Below are 23,504 nucleotides of genomic sequence, written 5' to 3' on the forward strand. Positions count from 1 at the left end.
GTTACTATCACACCTATATATGGCTAGGTGTCTATATACATATAATTATGTGTGTATATATATACCACTATACACAAGTTCAGATGTTTTGCCTGCCTCAAAACAACCCAAAAAAATGCCAAAAAAAACGCTAGCGTCAAAAAAAAAATGCCCAGGTGTGTTTTTGCTGGCATTTTTTGGGGGGTTTTGGAGGCAGGCAAAACATCTGAACTTGTGTATAGTGGTATATATACACACATCCATATATTTATATACACACCTAGACATATATAGGTGTGATAGTAGCAGAAATATATGCTTGCGTTAATGAAATCATTTACAGTAATATATTTCTGCTACTATCACACCTATATATGGCTAGGTGTCTATATACATATAATTATGTGTGTATATATACCACTATACACAAGTTCAGATGTTTTGCCTGCCTCAAAAGAACCCCAAAAATGCCAAAAAAAACGCTAGCGTCAAAAAAAAAAATGCCCAGGTGTGTTTTTGCTGGCATTTTTTGGGGGGTTTTGGAGGCAGGCAAAACATCTGAACTTGTGCACAGTACCACTATACACAAGTTCAGATGTTTTTCCTGACTGCAAAGAACCCAAAAAAATGCCTGCTTTGAAACGGGCAAGGTGTGAAAACCGAGAAGAGAAGCTAACCCCCTGAGCTGAAAGTTTTCTAATACATACAATCCTTTTTTTTCTGGTTCTGGACATGCTACAGAGCTGAAACTTCACAGGTACACCTTTTAGACCCCCCAGACACAAAATCACACAAAAAAGTTCTTAAAAATTGTCATTTTTGATAAAAAAAGCCAATTATTGAAAAAATTAAAAAAAAAGAGAGATTTTTTGATTTTTACTTTGGATTTAGTATCTGGGGGGTCTAAAAAGTGTACATGTGAAGTTTCAGCTCTGTAGCATGTCCAGAGCCATAAAAAAAAGATTGTTTGTATTAGAAAACTTTCAGCTCAGGGGGTTGGCTTCGCTGCTGTAACACCTTGCCGGTTTAATAGAAGGCATTTTTTTGGGTTCTTTGCAGTCAGGAAAAACATCTGAACTTGTGTATAGTGGTACTGTGCACAAGTTCTGATGTTTTGCCTGCCTCCAAAAACCCCCAAAAAATGCCAGCAAAAACACACCTGGGCATTTTTTTTTTGACGCTAGCGTTTTTTTGGCATTTTTTGGGGTTCTTTTGAGGCAGGCAAAACATCTGAACTTGTGTATAGTGGTGTATATACACACATACATATATTTATATACACACCTAGACATATATAGGTGTGATAGTAGCAGAAATATATGCTTGCGCTAATGAAATCATTTACAGTAATATATTTCTGCTACTATCACACCTATATATGGATAGGTGTCTATATACATATAATTATGTGTGTATATATACCACTATACACAAGTTCAGATGTTTTGCCTGCCTCAGAAGAACCCCAAAAAATGCCAAAAAAAACGCTAGCGTCAAAAAAAATGCCCAGGTGTGTTTTTGCTGGCATTTTTTGGGGGTTTTTGGAGGCAGGCAAAACAGCAGAACTTGTGCACAGTACCACTATACACAAGTTCAGATGTTTTTCCTGACTGCAAAGAACCCAAAAAAATGCCTTCTATTAAACCGGCAAGGTGTTACAGCAGCGAAGCCAACCCCCTGAGCTGAAAGTTTTCTAATACAAACAATCTTTTTTTTTATGGTTCTGGACATGCTACAGAGCTGAAACTTCACATCTACACTTTTAGACCCCCCAGATCTGAAATCCAAAGTAAAAATCAAAAAATCTCTTTTTTTTTTAAAATAATTGGCTTTTTTATCAAAAATGACAATTTTTAAGAACTTTTTTTGCGTGATTTTGTGTCTGGGGGGTCTAAAAGGTGTACCTGTGAAGTTTCAGCTCTGTAGCATGTCCAGAACCAGAACAAAAAAAAGGATTGTATGTATTAGAAAACTTTCAGCTCAGGGGGTTAGCTTCTCTCCTCGGTTTTCACACCTTGCCCGTTTCAAAGCAGGCATTTTTTTGGGTTCTTTGCAGTCAGGAAAAACATCTGAACTTGTGTATAGTGGTATATATACACACATAATTATATGTATATAGACACCTAGCCATATATAGGTGTGATAGTAGCAGAAATATATTACTGTAAATGATTTCATTAGCACAAGCATATATTTCTGCTACTATCACACCTATATATGTCTAGGTGTGTATATAAATTTATGGATGTGTGTATATACACCACTATACACAACTTCAGATGTTTTGCCTGCCTCCAAAACCCCCCAAAAAATGCCAGCAAAAACACACCTGGGCATTTTTTTTTTTGACGCTAGCGTTTTTTTGGCATTTTTTTGGGTTGTTTTGAGGCAGGCAAAACATCTGAACTTGTGTATAGTGGTATATATACACACATAATTATATGTATATAGACACCTAGCCATATATAGGTGTGATAGTAGCAGAAATATATTACTGTAAATGATTTCATTAGCGCAAGCATTTATTTCTGCTGCTATCACACCTATATATGTCTAGGGGTATATATACAGACATATATGTGTATATATACCCCCTATACACATGTTCAGATGTCATGTCTGACATCAAACATGTCCTCAAAAAAGCACTGGCAGTGGCAGCCCCTGCAGCATAAAAATGCTTGGCTGGTGAGAAGCCATATGGGTGTGCCGAAGCAATTCAGGGAAATGATCATTTCTCTATAGCGGTCACCCTGCTATGGAAGGGTTTTGTCACCCTGCCATAGCAGTCACTGCCAGTTAACCCTACACTACACTACGGTCCCCTTACACTTAACACTTTCCCTACAGAAACTAAATTTTTGAAGCTAACTTAAGTGTAAAGGAGCACTCTAACTACACTAGATATCCATTTCCTCACACTAATAAATAAAAATCAAAAAATCTCTTTTTTTTTTTAATTTTTCAATAATTGGCTTTTTTTATCAAAAATGACAATTTTTTAGAACTTTTTTTGTGTGATTTTGTGTCTGGGGGGTCTAAAAGGTGTACCTGTGAAGTTTCAGCTCTGTAGCATGTCCAGAACCAGAAAAAAAAGATCATATAGGTGTTAAAGGAGGGTCCCACATCCCTGTTCTACTGAAAAATTATCTTTTTTTTTTCCTGGTTCTGGACATGCTACAGAGCTGAAACTTCACATGTACACTTTTTAGACCCACCAGATACTAAATCCAAAGTCAAAATCAAAAAATCTCTCTTTTTTTTGTTTTTCAATAATTGGCTTTTTTATCAAAAATGACAATTTTTAAGAACTTTTTTTGTGTGATTAATAGTTAATGAGGCATGACCCAGAACCCTAGGCACTTTTTAGGGGCATTTATTGGGTTTTAGGGCTTAAAAATTGTGTTTTTTGATTACCGAAGTTCGGGTCCCAGTGATTTCAATGGGGTTCTGAAATCCGAACCGAACTTTTGGGAAATTCGGGTGTTCTGGTCGAACCGAACTTTTCAAAAGTTCGATCATCCCTATACAGAGCCACTATGGTAATGGGAAAATGGGGAAATGGGCAAAGACACAGCTCACCTGTGTCCAGTCATAAGCACACCACCCCTGCCATCTCTGGTCTCCTCCGAGCACACATAGAGTACTGAGAGCCAGGCACACATGGTGGGTGAGGAGGGAGATGTCAGCAGCGCCCTCATTGGATACATGGAACAGGGCTCTGCAGTGTGATCTAACCTCTGAAAAAAAACTGTATTATCAATGTAAATCAAACATCAGAACCTGCTGTAAATATATTACCAATCTGTTTAAGTATAGATCCTCAAAACCAATTGATAGTGTTTTAAAAAATACTTAGGGAAAAAAAAATGTAAATTTTATACATATTTTGTTATTTTGGGTATACTTGATATATTGCACCTGAATAGGTGATATTTACATGGCTATGCTTTACTATATTTGATAGAGCTCAGAAGCTCAATCTAAAATATATACACAACTGAATGATTTGAGTGACTCATCCTCCCTCTTCGTGTCTTCTGTATTTAGAAGGCTCTGTGCATATCTCTTTAGAGATATTCAAAAAGATGTTTATGTCTTGCTCCTGCCTTAGAAAACCCACCATGATCGAACTATCAGTTTAAACTGGACAGAAAGCAGAAAAACATCAGACTAACATAACAATGAAAAACAAATACAAATGTACAGCAAAACTTTAGCAAAATGATTATATATTATAATACAGGTCATCCTGTCGGTTACAATAACAGTCTAGAGCAAGGTTTCTGTACCTTAGGGTTCCCCAGCAGGTTCCCAGGCATTCTGCCACCTTCACATTTGCTGTGGATTTCTATTTCTGAGTAAATTTGAGACAGAAAAAACAATGATGAACATTCAAACTATGTGCAGAATAGGGTTTATAAATTGATATTCAGTGACACTGCTGTTAAAATAAATACATTTGCAGCTAAGTACCAATTTATTGTGTTGTTTATGCTTTTATTTATTATATCTAAAACTTACTTATCATGCTAGTGGTCAATAAGCTGTAAATCAGAAAATTATTTCAAGGGTTCCCTAAAAATATTTTTGAAGGGGGTCTTCAAATGTAATAAGGTTGAGAAAGGCTGGTCTTGAGAACGTGTAAATAAAACAGGTAGAACAAGTAAGTTATACATAAAAAGACAGTGAGATTTATTTACTAAAGGAGTAAAGAATGCTCACTTAGCAATCTGAATGTTTATTAAGTTTCCTTGCACATGGTTGGATAATTAAATGAACAAAGGTAATTCTGAAAGTAAATTTACACTTTGCTAAGTGAAAATCTCTGCATCTCTACTAGGTCAAGCCCAGTGTGTACTTTGACAGACAATGGAGTAAGTTTAGGCAAATTAGTTACTGATGTGATTATTCAAAGGCAGATCATATGTTTAGCTAAGAAACAGAGTGTGAAGGCTTGTCTTGAAGTTTAGTGGAGTTGGTTAGTAGTGTTGAGCGAACACGGACTGTATTATTCGTGTTCGTACCGAATAATTGGATTTTTTTTACCCGAACACGGACACGGACACTTTACTGTATGTTCGGGTAAAAATCCGTGTTCGGTCGTTTTATTTCCGGGTTTTGCATGCTTTGGCGCTCTTTTCATGGCGGGCTTTCAACAGCCAATCAACAATCGTTTAACTGGTGTGCCTTAAGCCATCCCAGCCATGCCTGCAAATGTCTTAGTAGCTGTGATTGGCCGTCTGAAGCATGTGACCAAGTCTTTATAAGTTCGAGGCAGCCGCCGCAGCAGCGTCATTCTGCTGCTTAGCTAAGGGACAGAGCACACATCAATGTGCTGGCTGCTGATTAGGGAAAGATAGGCAGGAAAAAACCATTTGTGTCCGGATAGAATTGAGGGACAGGTCGGAGTGTTTAGGCAGGGCGAGTTGTAGGCATTTTAGGGATAGAGTCTGCTGAATTATAGGGTCAGTGTCTTCTACAAACTACAATCGATATTGCTGTGTGGGGGGTGGGGTGAATCTGCACTCAATCCTGATCTACGATCTCTTCTCAATCCTGTTAGGGACAGAGTCTGCTGAATTTTAGGGAAACTGTGTTCTACAAACTACAATCGATATTGCTGTGTGGTGTGGGATTGGAGATAGGCAGGTGTCAGTGATCCACATCCATTTTTCTGTGTGTGAGCTGCAGTGAACACAATCTTTTTGGGCTGCAGTGAACACAATCTTTTTGGGCTGCAGTGAACACAATCTTTTTGGGCTGCAGTGAACACAATCTTTTTGGGCTGCAGTGAACACAATCTTTTTGGGGTGCAGTGAACAAAATCTTTTTGGGGTGCAGTGAACACAATCCTTTTTGGTGTGCAGTGAACACAATCTTTGTGGGGTGCAGTGAACAAAATCCTTTGTGGGGTGCAGTGAACACAATCTTTTTGGGGTGCAGTGAACAAAATCCTTTTTGGGGTGCAGTGAACAACATCCTTTTTGGGGTGCAGTGAACACAATCTTTTTGGGGTGCAGTGAACAAAATCCTTTGTGGGGTGCAGTGAACACAATCTTTTTGGGGTGCAGTGAACACAATCTTTTTGGGGTGGAGTGAACAACATCCTTTTTGGGGTGCAGTGAACAAAATCATTTTTGGGGTGCAGTGAACACAATCTTTTTGGGGTGCAGTGAACACAATCTTTGTGGGGTGCAGTGAACACAATCTTTTTGGGGTGGAGTGAACAACATCCTTTTTGGGGTGCAGTGAACAACATCCTTTTTGGGGTGCAGTGAACACAATCTTTTTGGGGTGCAGTGAACACAATCTTTGTGGGGTACAGTGAACAGAATCTTTGTGGGGTGCAGTGAACACAATCTTTGGGGGGTACAGTGAACACAATCTTTTTGGGGTGCAGTGAACACAATCTTTGTGGGGTGCAGTGAACACAATCTTTTTGGGGTGGAGTGAACAAAATCATTTTTGGGGTGCAGTGAACAACATCCTTTTTGGGGTGCAGTGATCAAAATCCTTTTTGGGGTGCAGTGAACACAATCTTTTTGGGGTGCAGTGAACAAAATCCTTTGTGGGGTGCAGTGAACAGAATCTTTGTGGGGTGCAGTGAACACAATCTTTGGGGGGGTACAGTGAACACAATCTTTTTGGGGTGCAGTGAACACAATCTTTGTGGGGTACAGTGAACAGAATCTTTGTGGGGTGCAGTGAACACAATCTTTGGGGGGTACAGTGAACACAATCTTTTTGGGGTGCAGTGAACACAATCTTTGGGGGGTACAGTGAACACAATCTTTTTGGGGTGCAGTGAACACAATCTTTGTGGGGTGCAGTGAACACAATCTTTGGGGGGGTACAGTGAACACAATCTTTTTGGGGTGCAGTGAACAACATCCTTTTAGGGTGCAGTGAACACAATCTTTGTGGGGTGCAGTGAACAACATCCTTTTAGGGTGCAGTGAACACAATCTTTGTGGGGTACAGTGAACAGAATCTTTGTGGGGTGCAGTGAACACAATCTTTGGGGGGTACAGTGAACACAATCTTTGTGAGGTGCAGTGAACACAATCTTTGTGGGGTGCAGTGAACACAATCATTGTGGGGTGCAGTGAACTCAATCTTTGTGGGGTACAGTGAACACAATCTCATACTTCTGAAGATTTGAGGGTGCTGCCTGTTCCATACTCCCCCTACTCCTCATCTAGCCTTTTAGGGGTACAAACAATAGTAATTGGGGCCTAGTGTGGTTGTGTACGTGTGATATACATACACTTTTTTTGGATCATATTTTCTATTCCGCTATTTAATCAAAAACCTTTGAGGATCAGTTAAATTGGGGGATAGTCTGTGTTGGTACGTGTGAGAGAGATCCACCTTTCCAAGTTGTTGGGGTTCATCTCATACTTCTGAAGGTTTGAGGGTGCTGCCTGTTCCATACTCCCCCTACTCCTAGCCTTTTAGGGGTACAAACAATAGTAATTGGGGCCTAGTGTGGTTGTGTACGTGTGATATACATACACTTTTTTTGGATCATATTTTCTATTCCGCTATTTAATCAAAAACCTTTGGGGATCAGTTAAATTGGGGGATAGTCTGTGTTGGTACATGTGAGAGAGATCCACCTTTCCAAGTTGTTGGGGTTCATCTCATACTTCTGAAGGTTTGAGGGTGCTGCCTGTTCCATACCCCCCCTACTCCTCATCTAGCCTTTTAGGGGTACAAACAATAGTAATTGGGGCCTAGTGTGGTTGTGTACGTGTGATATACATACACTTTTTTTGGATCATATTTTCTATTCCGCTATTTAATCAAAAACCTTTGGGGATCAGTTAAATTGGGGGATAGTCTGTGTTGGTACGTGTGAGAGAGATCCACCTTTCCAAGTTGTTGGGGTTCATCTCATACTTCTGAAGGTTTCAGGGTGCTGCCTGTTCCATACTCCCCCTACTCCTCATCTAGCCTTTTAGGGGTACAAACAATAGTAATTGGGGCCCAGTGTGGTTGTGTACGTGTGATATACATACACTTTTTTTGGATCATATTTTCTATTCCGCTATTTAATCAAAAACCTTTGGGGATCAGTTAAATTGGGGGATAGTCTGTGTTGGTACGTGTGAGAGAGATCCACCTTTCCAAGTTGTTGGGGTTCATCTCATACTTCTGAAGGTTTGAGGGTGCTGCCTGTTCCATACTCCCCCTACTCCTCATCTAGCCTTTTAGGGGTACAAACAATAGTAATTGGGGCCCAGTGTGGTTGTGTACGTGTGATATACATACACTTTTTTTGGATCATATTTTCTATTCCGCTATTTAATCAAAAACCTTTGGGGATCAGTTAAATTGGGGGATAGTCTGTGTTGGTACGTGTGAGAGAGATCCACCTTTCCAAGTTGTTGGGGTTCATCTCATACTTCTGAAGGTTTGAGGGTGCTGCCTGTTCCATACCCCCCCTACTCCTCATCTAGCCTTTTAGGGGTACAAACAATAGTAATTGGGGCCTAGTGTGGTTGTGTACGTGTGATATACATACACTTTTTTTGGATCATATTTTCTATTCCGCTATTTAATCAAAAACCTTTGGGGATCAGTTAAATTGGGGGATAGTCTGTGTTGGTACGTGTGAGAGAGATCCACCTTTCCAAGTTGTTGGGGTTCATCTCATACTTCTGAAGGTTTGAGGGTGCTGCCTGTTCCATACCCCCCCTACTCCTCATCTAGCCTTTTAGGGGTACAAACAATAGTAATTGGGGCCTAGTGTGGTTGTGTACGTGTGATATACATACACTTTTTTTGGATCATATTTTCTATTCCGCTATTTAATCAAAAACCTTTGGGGATCAGTTAAATTGGGGGATAGTCTGTGTTGGTACGTGTGAGAGAGATCCACCTTTCCAAGTTTTTGGGGTTCATCTCATACTTCTGAAGATTTGAGGGTGCTGCCTGTTCCATACCCCCCCTACTCCTCATCTAGCCTTTTAGGGGTACAAACAATAGTAATTGGGGCCTAGTGTGGTTGTGTACGTGTGATATACATACACTTTTTTTGGATCATATTTTCTATTCCGCTATTTAATCAAAAACCTTTGGGGATCAGTTAAATTGGGGGATAGTCTGTGTTGGTACGTGTGAGAGAGATCCACCTTTCCAAGTTGTTGGGGTTCATCTCATACTTCTGAAGGTTTGAGGGTGCTGCCTGTTCCATACCCCCCCTACTCCTCATCTAGCCTTTTAGGGGTACAAACAATAGTAATTGGGGCCTAGTGTGGTTGTGTACGTGTGATATACATACACTTTTTTTGGATCATATTTTCTATTCCGCTATTTAATCAAAAACCTTTGGGGATCAGTTAAATTGGGGGATAGTCTGTGTTGGTACGTGTGAGAGAGATCCACCTTTCCAAGTTGTTGGGGTTCATCTCATACTTCTGAAGGTTTGAGGGTGCTGCCTGTTCCATACTCCCCCTACTCCTCATCTAGCCTTTTAGGGGTACAAACAATAGTAATTGGGGCCTAGTGTGGTTGTGTACGTGTGATATACATACACTTTTTTTGGATCATATTTTCTATTCCGCTATTTAATCAAAAACCTTTGGGGATCAGTTAAATTGGGGGATAGTCTGTGTTGGTACGTGTGAGAGAGATCCACCTTTCCAAGTTGTTGGGGTTCATCTCATACTTCTGAAGGTTTGAGGGTGCTGCCTGTTCCATACTCCCCCTACTCCTCATCTAGCCTTTTAGGGGTACAAACAATAGTAATTGGGGCCCAGTGTGGTTGTGTACGTGTGATATACATACACTTTTTTTGGATCATATTTTCTATTCCGCTATTTAATCAAAAACCTTTGGGGATCAGTTAAATTGGGGGATAGTCTGTGTTGGTACGTGTGAGAGAGATCCACCTTTCCAAGTTGTTGGGGTTCATCTCATACTTCTGAAGGTTTGAGGGTGCTGCCTGTTCCATACTCCCCCTACTCCTCATCTAGCCTTTTAGGGGTACAAACAATAGTAATTGGGGCCTAGTGTGGTTGTGTACGTGTGATATACATACACTTTTTTTGGATCATATTTTCTATTCCGCTATTTAATCAAAAACCTTTGGGGATCAGTTAAATTGGGGGATAGTCTGTGTTGGTACGTGTGAGAGAGATCCACCTTTCCAAGTTTTTGGGGTTCATCTCATACTTCTGAAGATTTCAGGGTGCTGCCTGTTCCATACCCCCCCTACTCCTCATCTAGCCTTTTAGGGGTACAAACAATAGTAATTGGGGCCTAGTGTGGTTGTGTACGTGTGATATACATACACTTTTTTTGGATCATATTTTCTATTCCGCTATTTAATCAAAAACCTTTGGGGATCAGTTAAATTGGGGGATAGTCTGTGTTGGTACGTGTGAGAGAGATCCACCTTTCCAAGTTGTTGGGGTTCATCTCATACTTCTGAAGGTTTGAGGGTGCTGCCTGTTCCATACTCCCCCTACTCCTCATCTAGCCTTTTAGGGGTACAAACAATAGTAATTGGGGCCTAGTGTGGTTGTGTACGTGTGATATACATACACTTTTTTTGGATCATATTTTCTATTCCGCTATTTAATCAAAAACCTTTGGGGATCAGTTAAATTGGGGGATAGTCTGTGTTGGTACGTGTGAGAGAGATCCACCTTTCCAAGTTGTTGGGGTTCATCTCATACTTCTGAAGGTTTGAGGGTGCTGCCTGTTCCATACTCCCCCTACTCCTAGCCTTTTAGGGGTACAAACAATAGTAATTGGGGCCTAGTGTGGTTGTGTACGTGTGATATACATACACTTTTTTTGGATCATATTTTCTATTCCGCTATTTAATCAAAAACCTTTGGGGATCAGTTAAATTGGGGGATAGTCTGTGTTGGTACGTGTGAGAGAGATCCACCTTTCCAAGTTGTTGGGGTTCATCTCATACTTCTGAAGGTTTGAGGGTGCTGCCTGTTCCATACCCCCCCTACTCCTCATCTAGCCTTTTAGGGGTACAAACAATAGTAATTGGGGCCTAGTGTGGTTGTGTACGTGTGATATACATACACTTTTTTTGGATCATATTTTCTATTCCGCTATTTAATCAAAAACCTTTGGGGATCAGTTAAATTGGGGGATAGTCTGTGTTGGTACGTGTGAGAGAGATCCACCTTTCCAAGTTGTTGGGGTTCATCTCATACTTCTGAAGGTTTGAGGGTGCTGCCTGTTCCATACTCCCCCTACTCCTCATCTAGCCTTTTAGGGGTACAAACAATAGTAATTGGGGCCCAGTGTGGTTGTGTACGTGTGATATACATACACTTTTTTTGGATCATATTTTCTATTCCGCTATTTAATCAAAAACCTTTGGGGATCAGTTAAATTGGGGGATAGTCTGTGTTGGTACGTGTGAGAGAGATCCACCTTTCCAAGTTGTTGGGGTTCATCTCATACTTCTGAAGGTTTGAGGGTGCTGCCTGTTCCATACTCCCCCTACTCCTCATCTAGCCTTTTAGGGGTACAAACAATAGTAATTGGGGCCTAGTGTGGTTGTGTACGTGTGATATACATACACTTTTTTTGGATCATATTTTCTATTCCGCTATTTAATCAAAAACCTTTGGGGATCAGTTAAATTGGGGGATAGTCTGTGTTGGTACGTGTGAGAGAGATCCACCTTTCCAAGTTTTTGGGGTTCATCTCATACTTCTGAAGATTTGAGGGTGCTGCCTGTTCCATACCCCCCCTACTCCTCATCTAGCCTTTTAGGGGTACAAACAATAGTAATTGGGGCCTAGTGTGGTTGTGTACGTGTGATATACATACACTTTTTTTGGATCATATTTTCTATTCCGCTATTTAATCAAAAACCTTTGGGGATCAGTTAAATTGGGGGATAGTCTGTGTTGGTACGTGTGAGAGAGATCCACCTTTCCAAGTTGTTGGGGTTCATCTCATACTTCTGAAGGTTTGAGGGTGCTGCCTGTTCCATACTCCCCCTACTCCTCATCTAGCCTTTTAGGGGTACAAACAATAGTAATTGGGGCCCAGTGTGGTTGTGTACGTGTGATATACATACACTTTTTTTGGATCATATTTTCTATTCCGCTATTTAATCAAAAACCTTTGGGGATCAGTTAAATTGGGGGATAGTCTGTGTTGGTACGTGTGAGAGAGATCCACCTTTCCAAGTTGTTGGGGTTCATCTCATACTTCTGAAGGTTTGAGGGTGCTGCCTGTTCCATACCCCCCCTACTCCTCATCTAGCCTTTTAGGGGTACAAACAATAGTAATTGGGGCCTAGTGTGGTTGTGTACGTGTGATATACATACACTTTTTTTGGATCATATTTTCTATTCCGCTATTTAATCAAAAACCTTTGGGGATCAGTTAAATTGGGGGATAGTCTGTGTTGGTACGTGTGAGAGAGATCCACCTTTCCAAGTTTTTGGGGTTCATCTCATACTTCTGAAGATTTGAGGGTTCTGCCTGTTCCATACTCCTCCTCCTACTGCTCAACCATCCTTTTAGGGGTACAAACAATAGTAGTTGGGGCCTAGTGTGGTGGTGTACGTGCGAGATACATACACTTTCTTTTTGATCATATTTTCTATTCCGCTATTCAATTAAAACCTTTGGGGATCAATTCAATTGCGAGATAGTCTGTGTCGGTACGTGTGAGATCCACCTTTCCAAGTTGTTGGGGTTCATCTCATACTTCTGAAGATTTGAGGGTGCTGCCTGTTCCATACTCCTGCTCCTACTGCTCAACCATCCTTTTAGGGGTACAAACAATAGTAATTGGGGCCTAGTGTGGTTGTGTACGTGCGAGATACATACACTTTTTTTGATCATATTTCCTATTCCGCTATTCAATAAAAACCTTTGAGGATCAATTGAATTGCGGGATAGTCTGTGTCGGTACGTGTGAGATCCACCTTTCCAAGTTTTTGGGGTTCATCTCATACTTCTGAAGATTTGAGGGTGCTGTCTGTTCCATACTCCTCCTACTCCTCATCCATCCTTTTAGGGGTAGAAACAATAGTAATTGGGGCCTAGTGTGGTTTTGTACGTGCGAGATACATACACTTTTTTGGATCATATTTCCTATTCCGCTATTCAATAAAAACCTTTCTAGGGCAAGATCTTAAATTACAGAAATATGAGGAGACCGTCAAATAAGGGCCGTGGCCTGGGTCGTGGTGCTGCTGGTAGAGCTCCTGTTGCAAGGAGAGGACGTGGTCGATCTGTGCCAGCTACACGCACAAGTGAAACACCTTCCTCAAGTGTGAGTAGGCGACAGAACCTGCATCAGTATTTGGTAGGGCATCAAACGCCCCTAGAAGTGATGAGGCCAGAACAAGTTGAGGCGATAGTAGATTGGTTTGCTGCTGACAGTGCCTCCAGTTCCTTCACATTGTCTCCCACCCAGTCTACTGCAGAAAGGTCAGAGTTGGCACCTGCAGCCAATGTCCAACCGTCTTTCACCTCACCCCCTTGCAAATCAGGCCAGCAGTCTGAGCCCCAAGCCATACAGCAGTCTCTTATTCTTTTTGAGGACTCTGTCAGCAGGGTTTCCCAGGGCCATCCACCTAGCCCTGCCCCAGAAGTGGAAGAGATTGAGTGCAGCGATGCCCAACCACTTATTTCTCAAGATGAGTACATGCAAGGATCATCGCAGCACGTCTCCGATGATGACGAAACGCAGGTGCCAACTGCTGCGGCGTTCAGCATTGTGGAGACCGACAAGGAGGGCAGGGGTGAAGACTGGGTGGAAGATGATGTGGAGGACGATGAGGTCCTCGACCCCACATGGAATGAACGTCATGCAGGTGACCTGAGTAGTTTGGAGGAAGAGGCGGTGGTCGCACAGAGCCACCAGCACAGCAGAAGAGGGAGCAGGGTGCAGAAGCGGAGCGGCCGTGCCCTAGACACTACGCCCGCTACTGCCCAACGCAGCAAGGGAACGAGCGCACCAAAGTCAGCTCAAAGGAGTTCTCTAGCGTGGAAGTTCTTTAGAAAATGTGCTGATGACAGGACACGAGTGGTTTGCACCCTGTGCAATCAGAGCTTGAAGCGAGGCATAAACCTTCTCAACCTGAGCACAACCTGCATGATCAGGCATCTAAGTGCAAAGCACGAGCTGCAGTGGAGTACACACCTTCAAAACCAAGAAACGTCTCTGGCTCATCCTGCTTCCTCTTCTGCTGCAGTCTCGGCCGCTCCAGCCACATCTGTAGTGATACCGGCACCTGCCACCCCGCAAACAGACGATCTGTCAGCAACACCACCACCTGGGTCACCAACAACCATCTCCACAATGTCCCGTGGAAGCGTTCAGCTTTCCATCTCCCAAACACTTGAGAGGAAGAGGAAGTACCCCCCTACCCACCCGCGATCCCTGGCCCTGAATGCCAGCATTTCAAAATTATTGGCCTTTGAAATGCTGTCATTCCGTCTGGTGGAGACGCACAGTTTTAAAAACCTTATGTCGGTGGCTGTCCCACAGTACGTCGTGCCCAGCCGCCACTACTTTTCCAGGCAAGCCATCCCTTCCCTGCACAACCAAGTGGGGGAAAATATCAGGTGTGCACTGCGCAACGCCATCTGTGCCAAGGTCCACCTAACTACGGATACGTGGACCAGTAAGCACGGTCAGGGGCGTTATATCTCCCTAACGGCACACTGGGTAAATGCAGTGGCGGATGGGCCTGAGGCGGATAGCAATTTGGCGCATGTCCTTCCACCACCGAGGATTGCAGGGCGCTTCAGTTTGCCTCCTGTTCCTAACTCCTCCTACTCCGCTTCCTCATCCTCTACCGCCTCCTCATCCGGACAGCGTAACACCTTCACCACCAACTTCAGCACGGCCAGGGGTAAACGACAGCAGGCAGTTTTACAACTTGCCTGTTTGGGGGACAAACCACACACCGCGCAGGAGTTGTGGAGGAGCATGGAACAGCAGACAAATGAGTGGTTGCTGCCAGCGAGCCTCAAGCCCGGCCTGGTGGTGTGCGATAACGGGCGAAATCTCATAGCAGCTCTGGGCCTAGCCGGTTTGACGCACATCCCTTGCCTGGCGCATGTGCTGAATTTGGTGGTGCAGAGGTTCCTTAAAAACTACCCCGATATGTCAGAGCTGCTGCAGAAAGTGCGGGCCGTTTGTGCGCACTTTCGGCGTTCTCACCCTGCTGCTGCTCGCCTGGCAGCGCTGCAGCGTAACTTCGGCCTTCCCGCTCACCGCCTCATATGTGACGTGCCCACAAGGTGGAACTCCACCTTGCACATGCTGGAAAGACTGTGCGAGCAGCAGCAGGCCATAGTGGAGTTTCAGCTGCAGCACGCACGCGTGAGTCGCTCTGCGGAACAGCACCACTTCACCACCAATAACTGGGCCTCCATGCGAGACCTGTGTGCCTTGTTGCGCTGTTTTGAGTACTCCACCAACATGGCCAGTGGCAATGACGCCGTTCTCAGCTTAACTATCCCACTTCTATGCCTCCTTGAAAAAACAATTCGGGCGATGATGGAAGAGGATGTGGCACAGGATGAGGAGGAGGAGGAGGATGAAGAGGTAACATTTCCAAGGCTTTCAGGGCAGTCATTCGCAAGGGGCTCCGAGGGTGGGTTCCTGCACACGCAAACGCCAGGGACGCAATTGTCCAGCAGGGGCACAGTTCTGGAGGATGAGGAGGATGAGGAGGAGGAGGAGCTGGAGGAGGAGATGGAACCATGTTCACAGCAGGGTGGCACCCAGGCCAGCTCATGGCCATCACTGGTGCGTGGCTGGGGGGATACAGAGGACACGGACGATACACCTCCCACAGAGGACAGCCTTTCGTTGCCTCTGGGCAGCCTGGCACACATGAGCGATTACATGCTGCAGTGTCTCCACAACGACCGCCGAGTTGCCCACATTCTAACTTGTGCTGATTACTGGGTGGCCACGCTGCTGGATCCCCGTTACAAGGACAACGTACCGTCCTTAATTCACTCACTGGAGCGCGATCGCAAGATGCGCGAGTACAAGCGCACGCTGGTAGACGCCATGCTGCTGGCATTCCCATCTGACAGCGGGGCCACAGTGGAAGCACAAGGCAGAGGAGGAGGAGGAGGAGGAGGAGGTCGCCAACGCAACCAGGGCACCGCCAGCACCTCAGAAGGCAGGGTTAGCATGGCCGAAATGTGGAAAAGCTTTGTCAGCACGCCACAACAAACAGCAGCACCAGCAGCTCAGATGGAACGTCTTAGCAGGAGGCAGCATTTTACCAACATGGTGGAGCAGTATGTGTGCACACGCCTACATGTAGTGAATGACGGGTCTGCCCCCTTCAACTTCTGGGTCTCCAAATTGGGCACATGGCCTGAGCTTGCCCTTTACGCCTTGGAGGTGCTGGCGTGCCCTGCAGCCAGTGTATTATCTGAACGGGTATTTAGCACGGCTGGGGGCGTTATAACAGACAAGCGCAGCCGCCTGTCCAGAGACAATGTGGACAAGCTCACGTTCATTAAAATGAACCAGGCATGGATCCCACGGGACTTTTCCGTACCTTATGCAGAATAGCAATGGATACCGACCTTACCCACCCATTGTTCCATTTTTGCTCTTTCTCACTCTTTTGGGGTGTACCCTCATTTAAAATTTTTGAAAAGAAGCAGTGTTGGCTACCTCGTCCTCCTCCTCAGGGCCAGATTAATGTAGGGGCTATTGGAGCTGCAGCTCCAGGCCCCTACCTTTTATATAGGCCCCGGGTTGGCCATATTCACTGTTACCGCTCTTCTGTCACTTGTAAACACAGAAGTCTGGCTTCTATGCTCGCTTCCCCAGGCAGCACCCTCAGAACCTCCCCACACAGCGTGAAGGCCGGACAAGGAGGGACAGTTGGCGATGCATGGATGTGTTTATGGGCTTCAGAGACAGCATCCCATGTTGAATTAGGCATGCATGGCTGCACCCTTCCTCCTCTGGGTGCATGGCAAGGCACGGCCCTTAAGGCCCTTCAAAATCCTCAGCACCAAGCCCATGATGCTGTTAATCCGGCCCTGGTCCTCCTCCACCGCCGCTTCCACCTACACCGCCCATAGGTGTGCGCAGCCTATTGCATTAAGGTGTGCACCCCAAAGTTGAAATACACATGCATGTGTTTGCCAGCAGGGAGAGTAATGTATCGGGGCCATGTACCTGTAGGCAAGGAGAAATAGAGCAGAGCAGGTCCCAGGGAGATCTTTCCCATCTCCTCACTGGCAATGCTATGTGCCCTAGGTGATTAGGGTGTGCCCAGGCACACCCAGCACACCCTGTGCACACGCCTATGTCACCGCCACATCCACCACCACCTCAACCTCCCTCCTACTCCATATGGGCCTCGTCCTTCAGAGATGAAGAAGAACATTGTTTTATTTTTCTGTTTTTTTTTTGTTGTTTTAAGTTATTTCCCTATCCACATTTGTTTGCAGAGCACTTGCCATGCTCTTAATTACGTTTTGCTGCCATTTGCAGCACTCTAGCCCTTTCCTTTGGTGTTTTAGAGCCATTTTAGTGCCTTAAAGTTCGGGTCCCCATTGACTTCAATGGGGTTCGGTGTCCGGGAAAAGTTCGGTAAAAGTCCGGGACACGGACCCGGACTTTTTTTTAAAGTTCGGCCGAACCCGTCGAACACGGACATCTAGGTGTCCGCTCAACCCTATTGGTTAGCTTTGGTGAATAGCAATGTTGGAGTGAAAAGCAATGTTGGAGTACCTTTTTGAAGGGTACATTATTTTACCTGTACCCCTAAATCTGTTTGATCTCTACACAGTTTAACAACACCTACTCATATCAGTTTATGTGCAGTTTAAGATTTCTTAAGTGCAGATATTTTAGTCTGTTACTATGAAGTTCAAAAATAAAAGTTTATAGTAAATGTACTTACAATATGGTGAATATGGAAAAACTGCACTCAACAATGTGCAAGTGAAATAAAAAAAATCAGGATGTTTGCTTGTGCATAATTGTTGATTGAAGTAGACATAACTTTATTTTATTTACTAAGCTCTGTGAACCATGCTTATATGTATCTAAGTTTCTAAGTTTAAGTTTAAGTATGTATAAGTTCAAGTTTTTTATTTTATCTTGATTTCATGATTTTTAGACCTTCCTCCTGGCCCAGTCATTGTGAATATTTACAATGGAGAAAACATCACAGCAAGCACACAGATTGAGTATTACTCTATAATTCAAGACCTGAAATCTCTGCTTTGCAAAATGGTAGATCCAATAACATTTATTTGTCAGGTAAATATGCATATTACATATTATAGATCACACATTCATTGTGGATTGCTGTCAAAGTCAATATTATATATTTCATACAATGAATATGTATGTATACAATATACTGTATGTGGGGGCATGTGATATGGCTAAAAGGTCATTTTTTTATTACCTTTAGGCAAGTTATTTAAATTGGAAGTCCAGATACATTTTCTTTAGCAATTTTATTTTTAGGCTTGGATGGAGTGGGAATGAGAAAACTGTTTAGTTTTGGCTTGAGCAAAAATTACAGGCAGAAATACAGCCTTAGACTTGAATTCAGGGGCTCCATAAGGACAGCGATTGATTTGATGATTTTTTTCCTCTTACCAATTCACTTTGGCAATAGTATAGTTGCAACTCCCACTTTCTCCAATAAGAATCCAGTACTCCAAAGGGGTGCTCTTTTTGTGACATAACTGCTCTAAAAAGGAATATTCACTACCTTGGTCATGACATAGCTGGTCTCTTGCCCATGCGATTTGACTATGAGCTTCATCTATAGGGGCCCATTATGTAGTTTTCCAGTAGTGAATTGGGAAGTGGGGGAGTTTGATCAGGTCATTTTCACATGGATCAAATAATATATATCAAACAAATACAGAGAGATTTCCAAGGTTAAACTTACCAACCAGCCAGCGACCAACCGAATTGACCTGTCTAACAATATGCATTAAGAACAGGGGTTTAGTCTGCACACATTTGCAAATACCTGTGTAAGCTACAGGCCCTGTCAAGGCACCCTGTTTTCTGTAATTCTAGCTCTAACTTCAATGAGTCTTCACAATGAGAGCACATGCCTTATAATGGATAAGCAGAGGGCAGGTGGACCTGGAAGGAGCCCACCCCTCCTTAAAGGTACAGGGGCACACTGAACACCCAGCACATAGCACTATGGAAAGGACACACCAGAAAACATGTTACTGCATATAAATACATGTCCTCATAAGCTTCTACAGTATGTACAATGACTACATCTCTTCTTAAGAAAGTTCCCCTTTTTTTTTTTGCTAAAAGGACAAATATAGAAATGGCTATTTTATGCATACACAGTTGTGTTTGCGTTACATAATAGCAAGGGAAGCAGTGTAGGGTATTACTGTAAAACAATATCAATGTTACTGTAAACAGGACATCAATAAGCAATAAAAACTGAAATGGCACTTCTGCTTTTCTAAGCAACAGCTCGAAAAATACAGCATCTTATCAGAGGAATTAATTCTTCCACTTGCAGCAAATCAATTCTTCAAGTATGGCTTGATTTAAAAACAAGAGCTGCAAAAATCTATTAATATAAGAGTGTGCGTCTCTTTACATGTTTACAGAGGGAGGTTCCAGTCAGACTTTAATGAAGAAATTCCTCCAGAGACTATTCCTACCTCCTTTGTGTTTAGTCTTGGTGCACTCTGGTACATTCACAATACCCAATTTATAAAAAAAAAAGTAAGGATTTATGGCTGTTCATTGCTGTTTCAAAATAAAAAAAAGAAATCAGGCCAAAGAACGATTATCATGAATAGCGGGTGCCTTTTGTTTTTCTTTTTCTTTCACCCAATAGTTTTTATTAAATGCATTTTAACCAATAAGGTTTTATTAAATGCATTTTAACCAGTTCAGCTCTGGCAGGTTTTACCTCCTTCATGACCAGGCCATGTTTTTGCTATTTAGCACTGCACTACTTCAATTGGTAATTGTGCAGTCATGCAACGTTGTACCCAAATTACATTTTCATCACTTTTTTCACACAAGAGCTTTCGTTTTGGTGGTATTTGATCACCACTGGGTTTTTTATTTTTTTATTATATAAACAAAAAAAAGAGCAAAAATGGTAAACAAAATAATATATTTTTTATGTTCTGCTATAAAACATATCCAATAAAAAAAAAAAAAGAAAAATAATCATATTTCTTCATACATTTAGGCCAAAATGTAATCTGCTACATGTCTTTGGGGAAAAAAAATCCCAATAAGTGTATATAAATTTGTATGTGTCAAAGTTATAGCATCTACAAACTATGGTATATACAGTATGCTAGAACTTTTTTATACTAATAATGGTGGTGATCAGTGACTGTGATAGTGCAGTGGGCAATCTGATACTTACTGACACTGGGTGAGAACTGACTAACTGCCACTGACATCCATGATACATGACAATACCATACACTGTCACTGTACTAATGACACTGGCTGGAAAGGGGTTTACATCTCAGGTAATCAAGGAGTTAAATGTGCAATATAGAAAAGTGAAACATAGAAAAGTGACAGCAGAAAAAGATCGAGTAGTCCATCGAGTCTGCCCATTTTTATTTATTTATTTTCCGTTAGTTGTCTGAGTATAGATCTATGTTTGTCCCTAGCATGTTTGAAGCCATTTACTATTAACTGTCTCACTACCTTTGCTGAAAGTTTATTCCAATTATAAGCTACCCTCCAGTTAGTTTGAGGTCATGTCCCTGTGTTTTTGATTTTGGTTTCATCTTGAAAAAACTGCCCTTCTGAACCTTATTCACCCCCTTGATGTATTTAAAGGTCTCAAGCATGTATCCCCTTTCCTTTCTTTCCTCCAGACTGTACATATTAAGTTCCTGAAGTCTCTCTTGACATGTTTTATCCCCCAAACATTCACCATTTTTGTTACCCATTTCTAGACTCGTACTATTTTATCAATATCTTTCTTTTGGTGAGGTCTCCAGAACTGTACACAGTATCCTAAATTAGGGCTCACTAAAGATCTCTATAGGGGAATCAGAACCTCCTTCCCCCTGCTGGTAATCCCTCTAGTGATGCATCTTTAATTATATTCGCATTTCCAGCTGCCTGGCCACACTGTTTGCTCTTTTTGTAATCATCTGAAATAAGTACCCCAAAATCTTTTTATTCTGTAGTGCTGACCAACACTGTTCACCCAATGTTGTACTCTCTTAGGGGATTATTTTTCCCTAGGTGCATTATTTTACATTTAGAAACATTGAACTTTCCACTGCTTTGACACATATTCCAACAATGCCAAATCATGTTCCATGTCACAGGCACCTCCAGAAACATCAACCTTTGTATCATCAGCAAAAAATACATATTTTGCCCAAAAAAATCTTTAGATATATCACTTACATATAGATAAAATAGAACAGGACCTAGTACAGAGCCTTGTGGTACACCACTAGTGACTGGTCTCTGTTCTGAGTGAAAACCATTTACAACTACATTCTGGTATCTATCCTTTAGACAACTGCATATCCACTGAACCACCAACGGGTTAAGTACTAGCTTGTAGATCTTTTATATTAGATCTTTATGTGGAATTGTATTAAATGCCTTGCTGAAATCAAGATAGGCAATTTCCACAGCACCACTCTGGTCCACAATATTAGTAATATAGTTAATGTGTGTCTAAAAAGTATTCATTTGTGTAATATGTGTTGCTTTTTACTAAATATCTTTGTTTTTTCTCCCTGCTTTGGAGGGAAAGAAACAGAGGGATTGTTCCCTCTTTAGAGAGCCCTGTGTTGATTGATTGTCAACACAGGGCTTTTGGCTGCGATTGGTCAATCACAGTGGGAATTTGCGGGCAGGGTCGTGTGCCCTGTACATGGAAGAAGCCAGCGATGTACAAGTACATCGCTGTGCATGTACAAGTGGCCTGTCCACAGTCTATTGTGGACTGGCAGTTCGCAAGTGGTTAAAACAATAAAAGACACTGATGACAAACATGTATCAAACCTAACATTTTGTAAATATATGTATACACAGTATATATTTACAGTCACCACAAACAAACACCCCTTCCCCAGTTCCTACTGATCAACGTCACCCAGGCTTTCACTTGACATGAAATAGGTCTTGGCTGGATTCTTTTTAGCTTTGCCTTAAAACAAGACTATCGCTGATACCTCATGCACATCTCCATGTGTTGGTGATTTTGCGTGTGTGTGCCTGCAAGAGTCAAAGCCTAGCAGAACACAATAGTATTGCCTGAATTTCCCATTGGATTTTTATCTCGAAACCTAAATGCAAAGTCTAAAGCTGGCTACACATTTCTAATGCTAATTTTACAATTCCTGTATAATCTCCTTTAAGTTTATCAGCATTGTAGTTGCCTTGGAAATTAATATATGCTTGATGCACAAATAACTCAGTTGCACTAATAAGTGCACTTTTGGATATTAATATACGCCAAGCGCAATTAATCCCGTTGTGCTAAAAAGCACAGTTCTCAGCTCTTTTGTATAAGGTAATTGAGCGCGCTCTGCAGTACCCAGTAATACAGACACACAGGCTGTTATCACATTGGATACTCGTTAGAATGTCCTGATTAAGGCATGGAGCTTAGTTTATTTATGAGTTAACAAAAGGGGCAACAGAAGAAAGTGATGGATATACAACTTCAGCCAATCAGTTTCAAATGTACAGTCACATGACATAAGTTACTCACATAGAATCAGCCAATGACAAACTTGTATACATACAAATATACAATAGAAAGGGGAGTACACAATCCTGAATTAGCAGAACAGCGTGCACGGCTTCCTGCCTAACACTACACAATGAAACCAGCGTATAGAACCGTGAATGCTGCTCTGATCAAACTTGTGAATGCACTCCTGCCACTACTAGTGGCATGAATCCCACTCAGAAAGGCTCAACGAATAATGCCTAATGGGATTATACTACTGTTCCTGTAGACGTGAGGCTGCAGGGAAAGAGCCATGCTGTTTCCACTATGGTGATCAGGCACAGTAGAAAGACATGCGCGTGTATCCCTTCATAAAGGAAGATAGATATCAAAACGATATTGACTTCACAGAGCAAGCATATTCCTGCTGAACGAACAAATCTGCACATTATACAGGGCCCCCCCCCCCCCCCCCGCTGGTGGTCATATCCTTGCTGCTTGATCTTTGAATCCGCACCGCAATACACATAAATCTGTACCGGCAAACAGACAGGCGCATATCGCATTGAGTGTTCGCCGGTGGAGATGTCTATGCATCTAAGGGAAGGTTTTCACTGCCAGTAGTCTTTTCTCTATGTTGGTTCACCTGCACATGCTCTAATGAACGTATTGCAAGAAAACTGACAACAGGAGCCATAATGACATGCTAAAAAACACATCCTGAAAAATTGTTATGAAATTAACTGGATTGTGCATTACCAGGGGTGTCCTGAATGCATGAGGTAAACAATGTGTGAGGAATTTTAGAACTACATGTGAAAATATGGACTTTGTAGGCACATATATAAA

General features: G+C 42.4%; 1 protein-coding gene across 1 annotated transcript in view; it reads left to right on the forward strand.

Annotated features, from left to right (window-relative positions):
* The window catches only part of BANK1 (B cell scaffold protein with ankyrin repeats 1), a 530,319-nt gene that overhangs the window by 143,512 nt on the left and 363,303 nt on the right, over window positions 1–23,504 (forward strand). Inside the window, exon 5 of the mRNA XM_082243568.1 lies at window positions 18,099–18,241. Within this exon, the coding sequence (XP_082099694.1) occupies window positions 18,099–18,241 (143 nt within the window). The remainder of the gene's footprint in view (window positions 1–18,098; window positions 18,242–23,504) is intronic.

The sequence above is a fragment of the Pelophylax lessonae genome (genome assembly GCF_965119305.1).
Source record: "Pelophylax lessonae genome assembly, chromosome: 1".
NCBI classification, from domain to species: domain Eukaryota; kingdom Metazoa; phylum Chordata; class Amphibia; order Anura; family Ranidae; genus Pelophylax; species Pelophylax lessonae.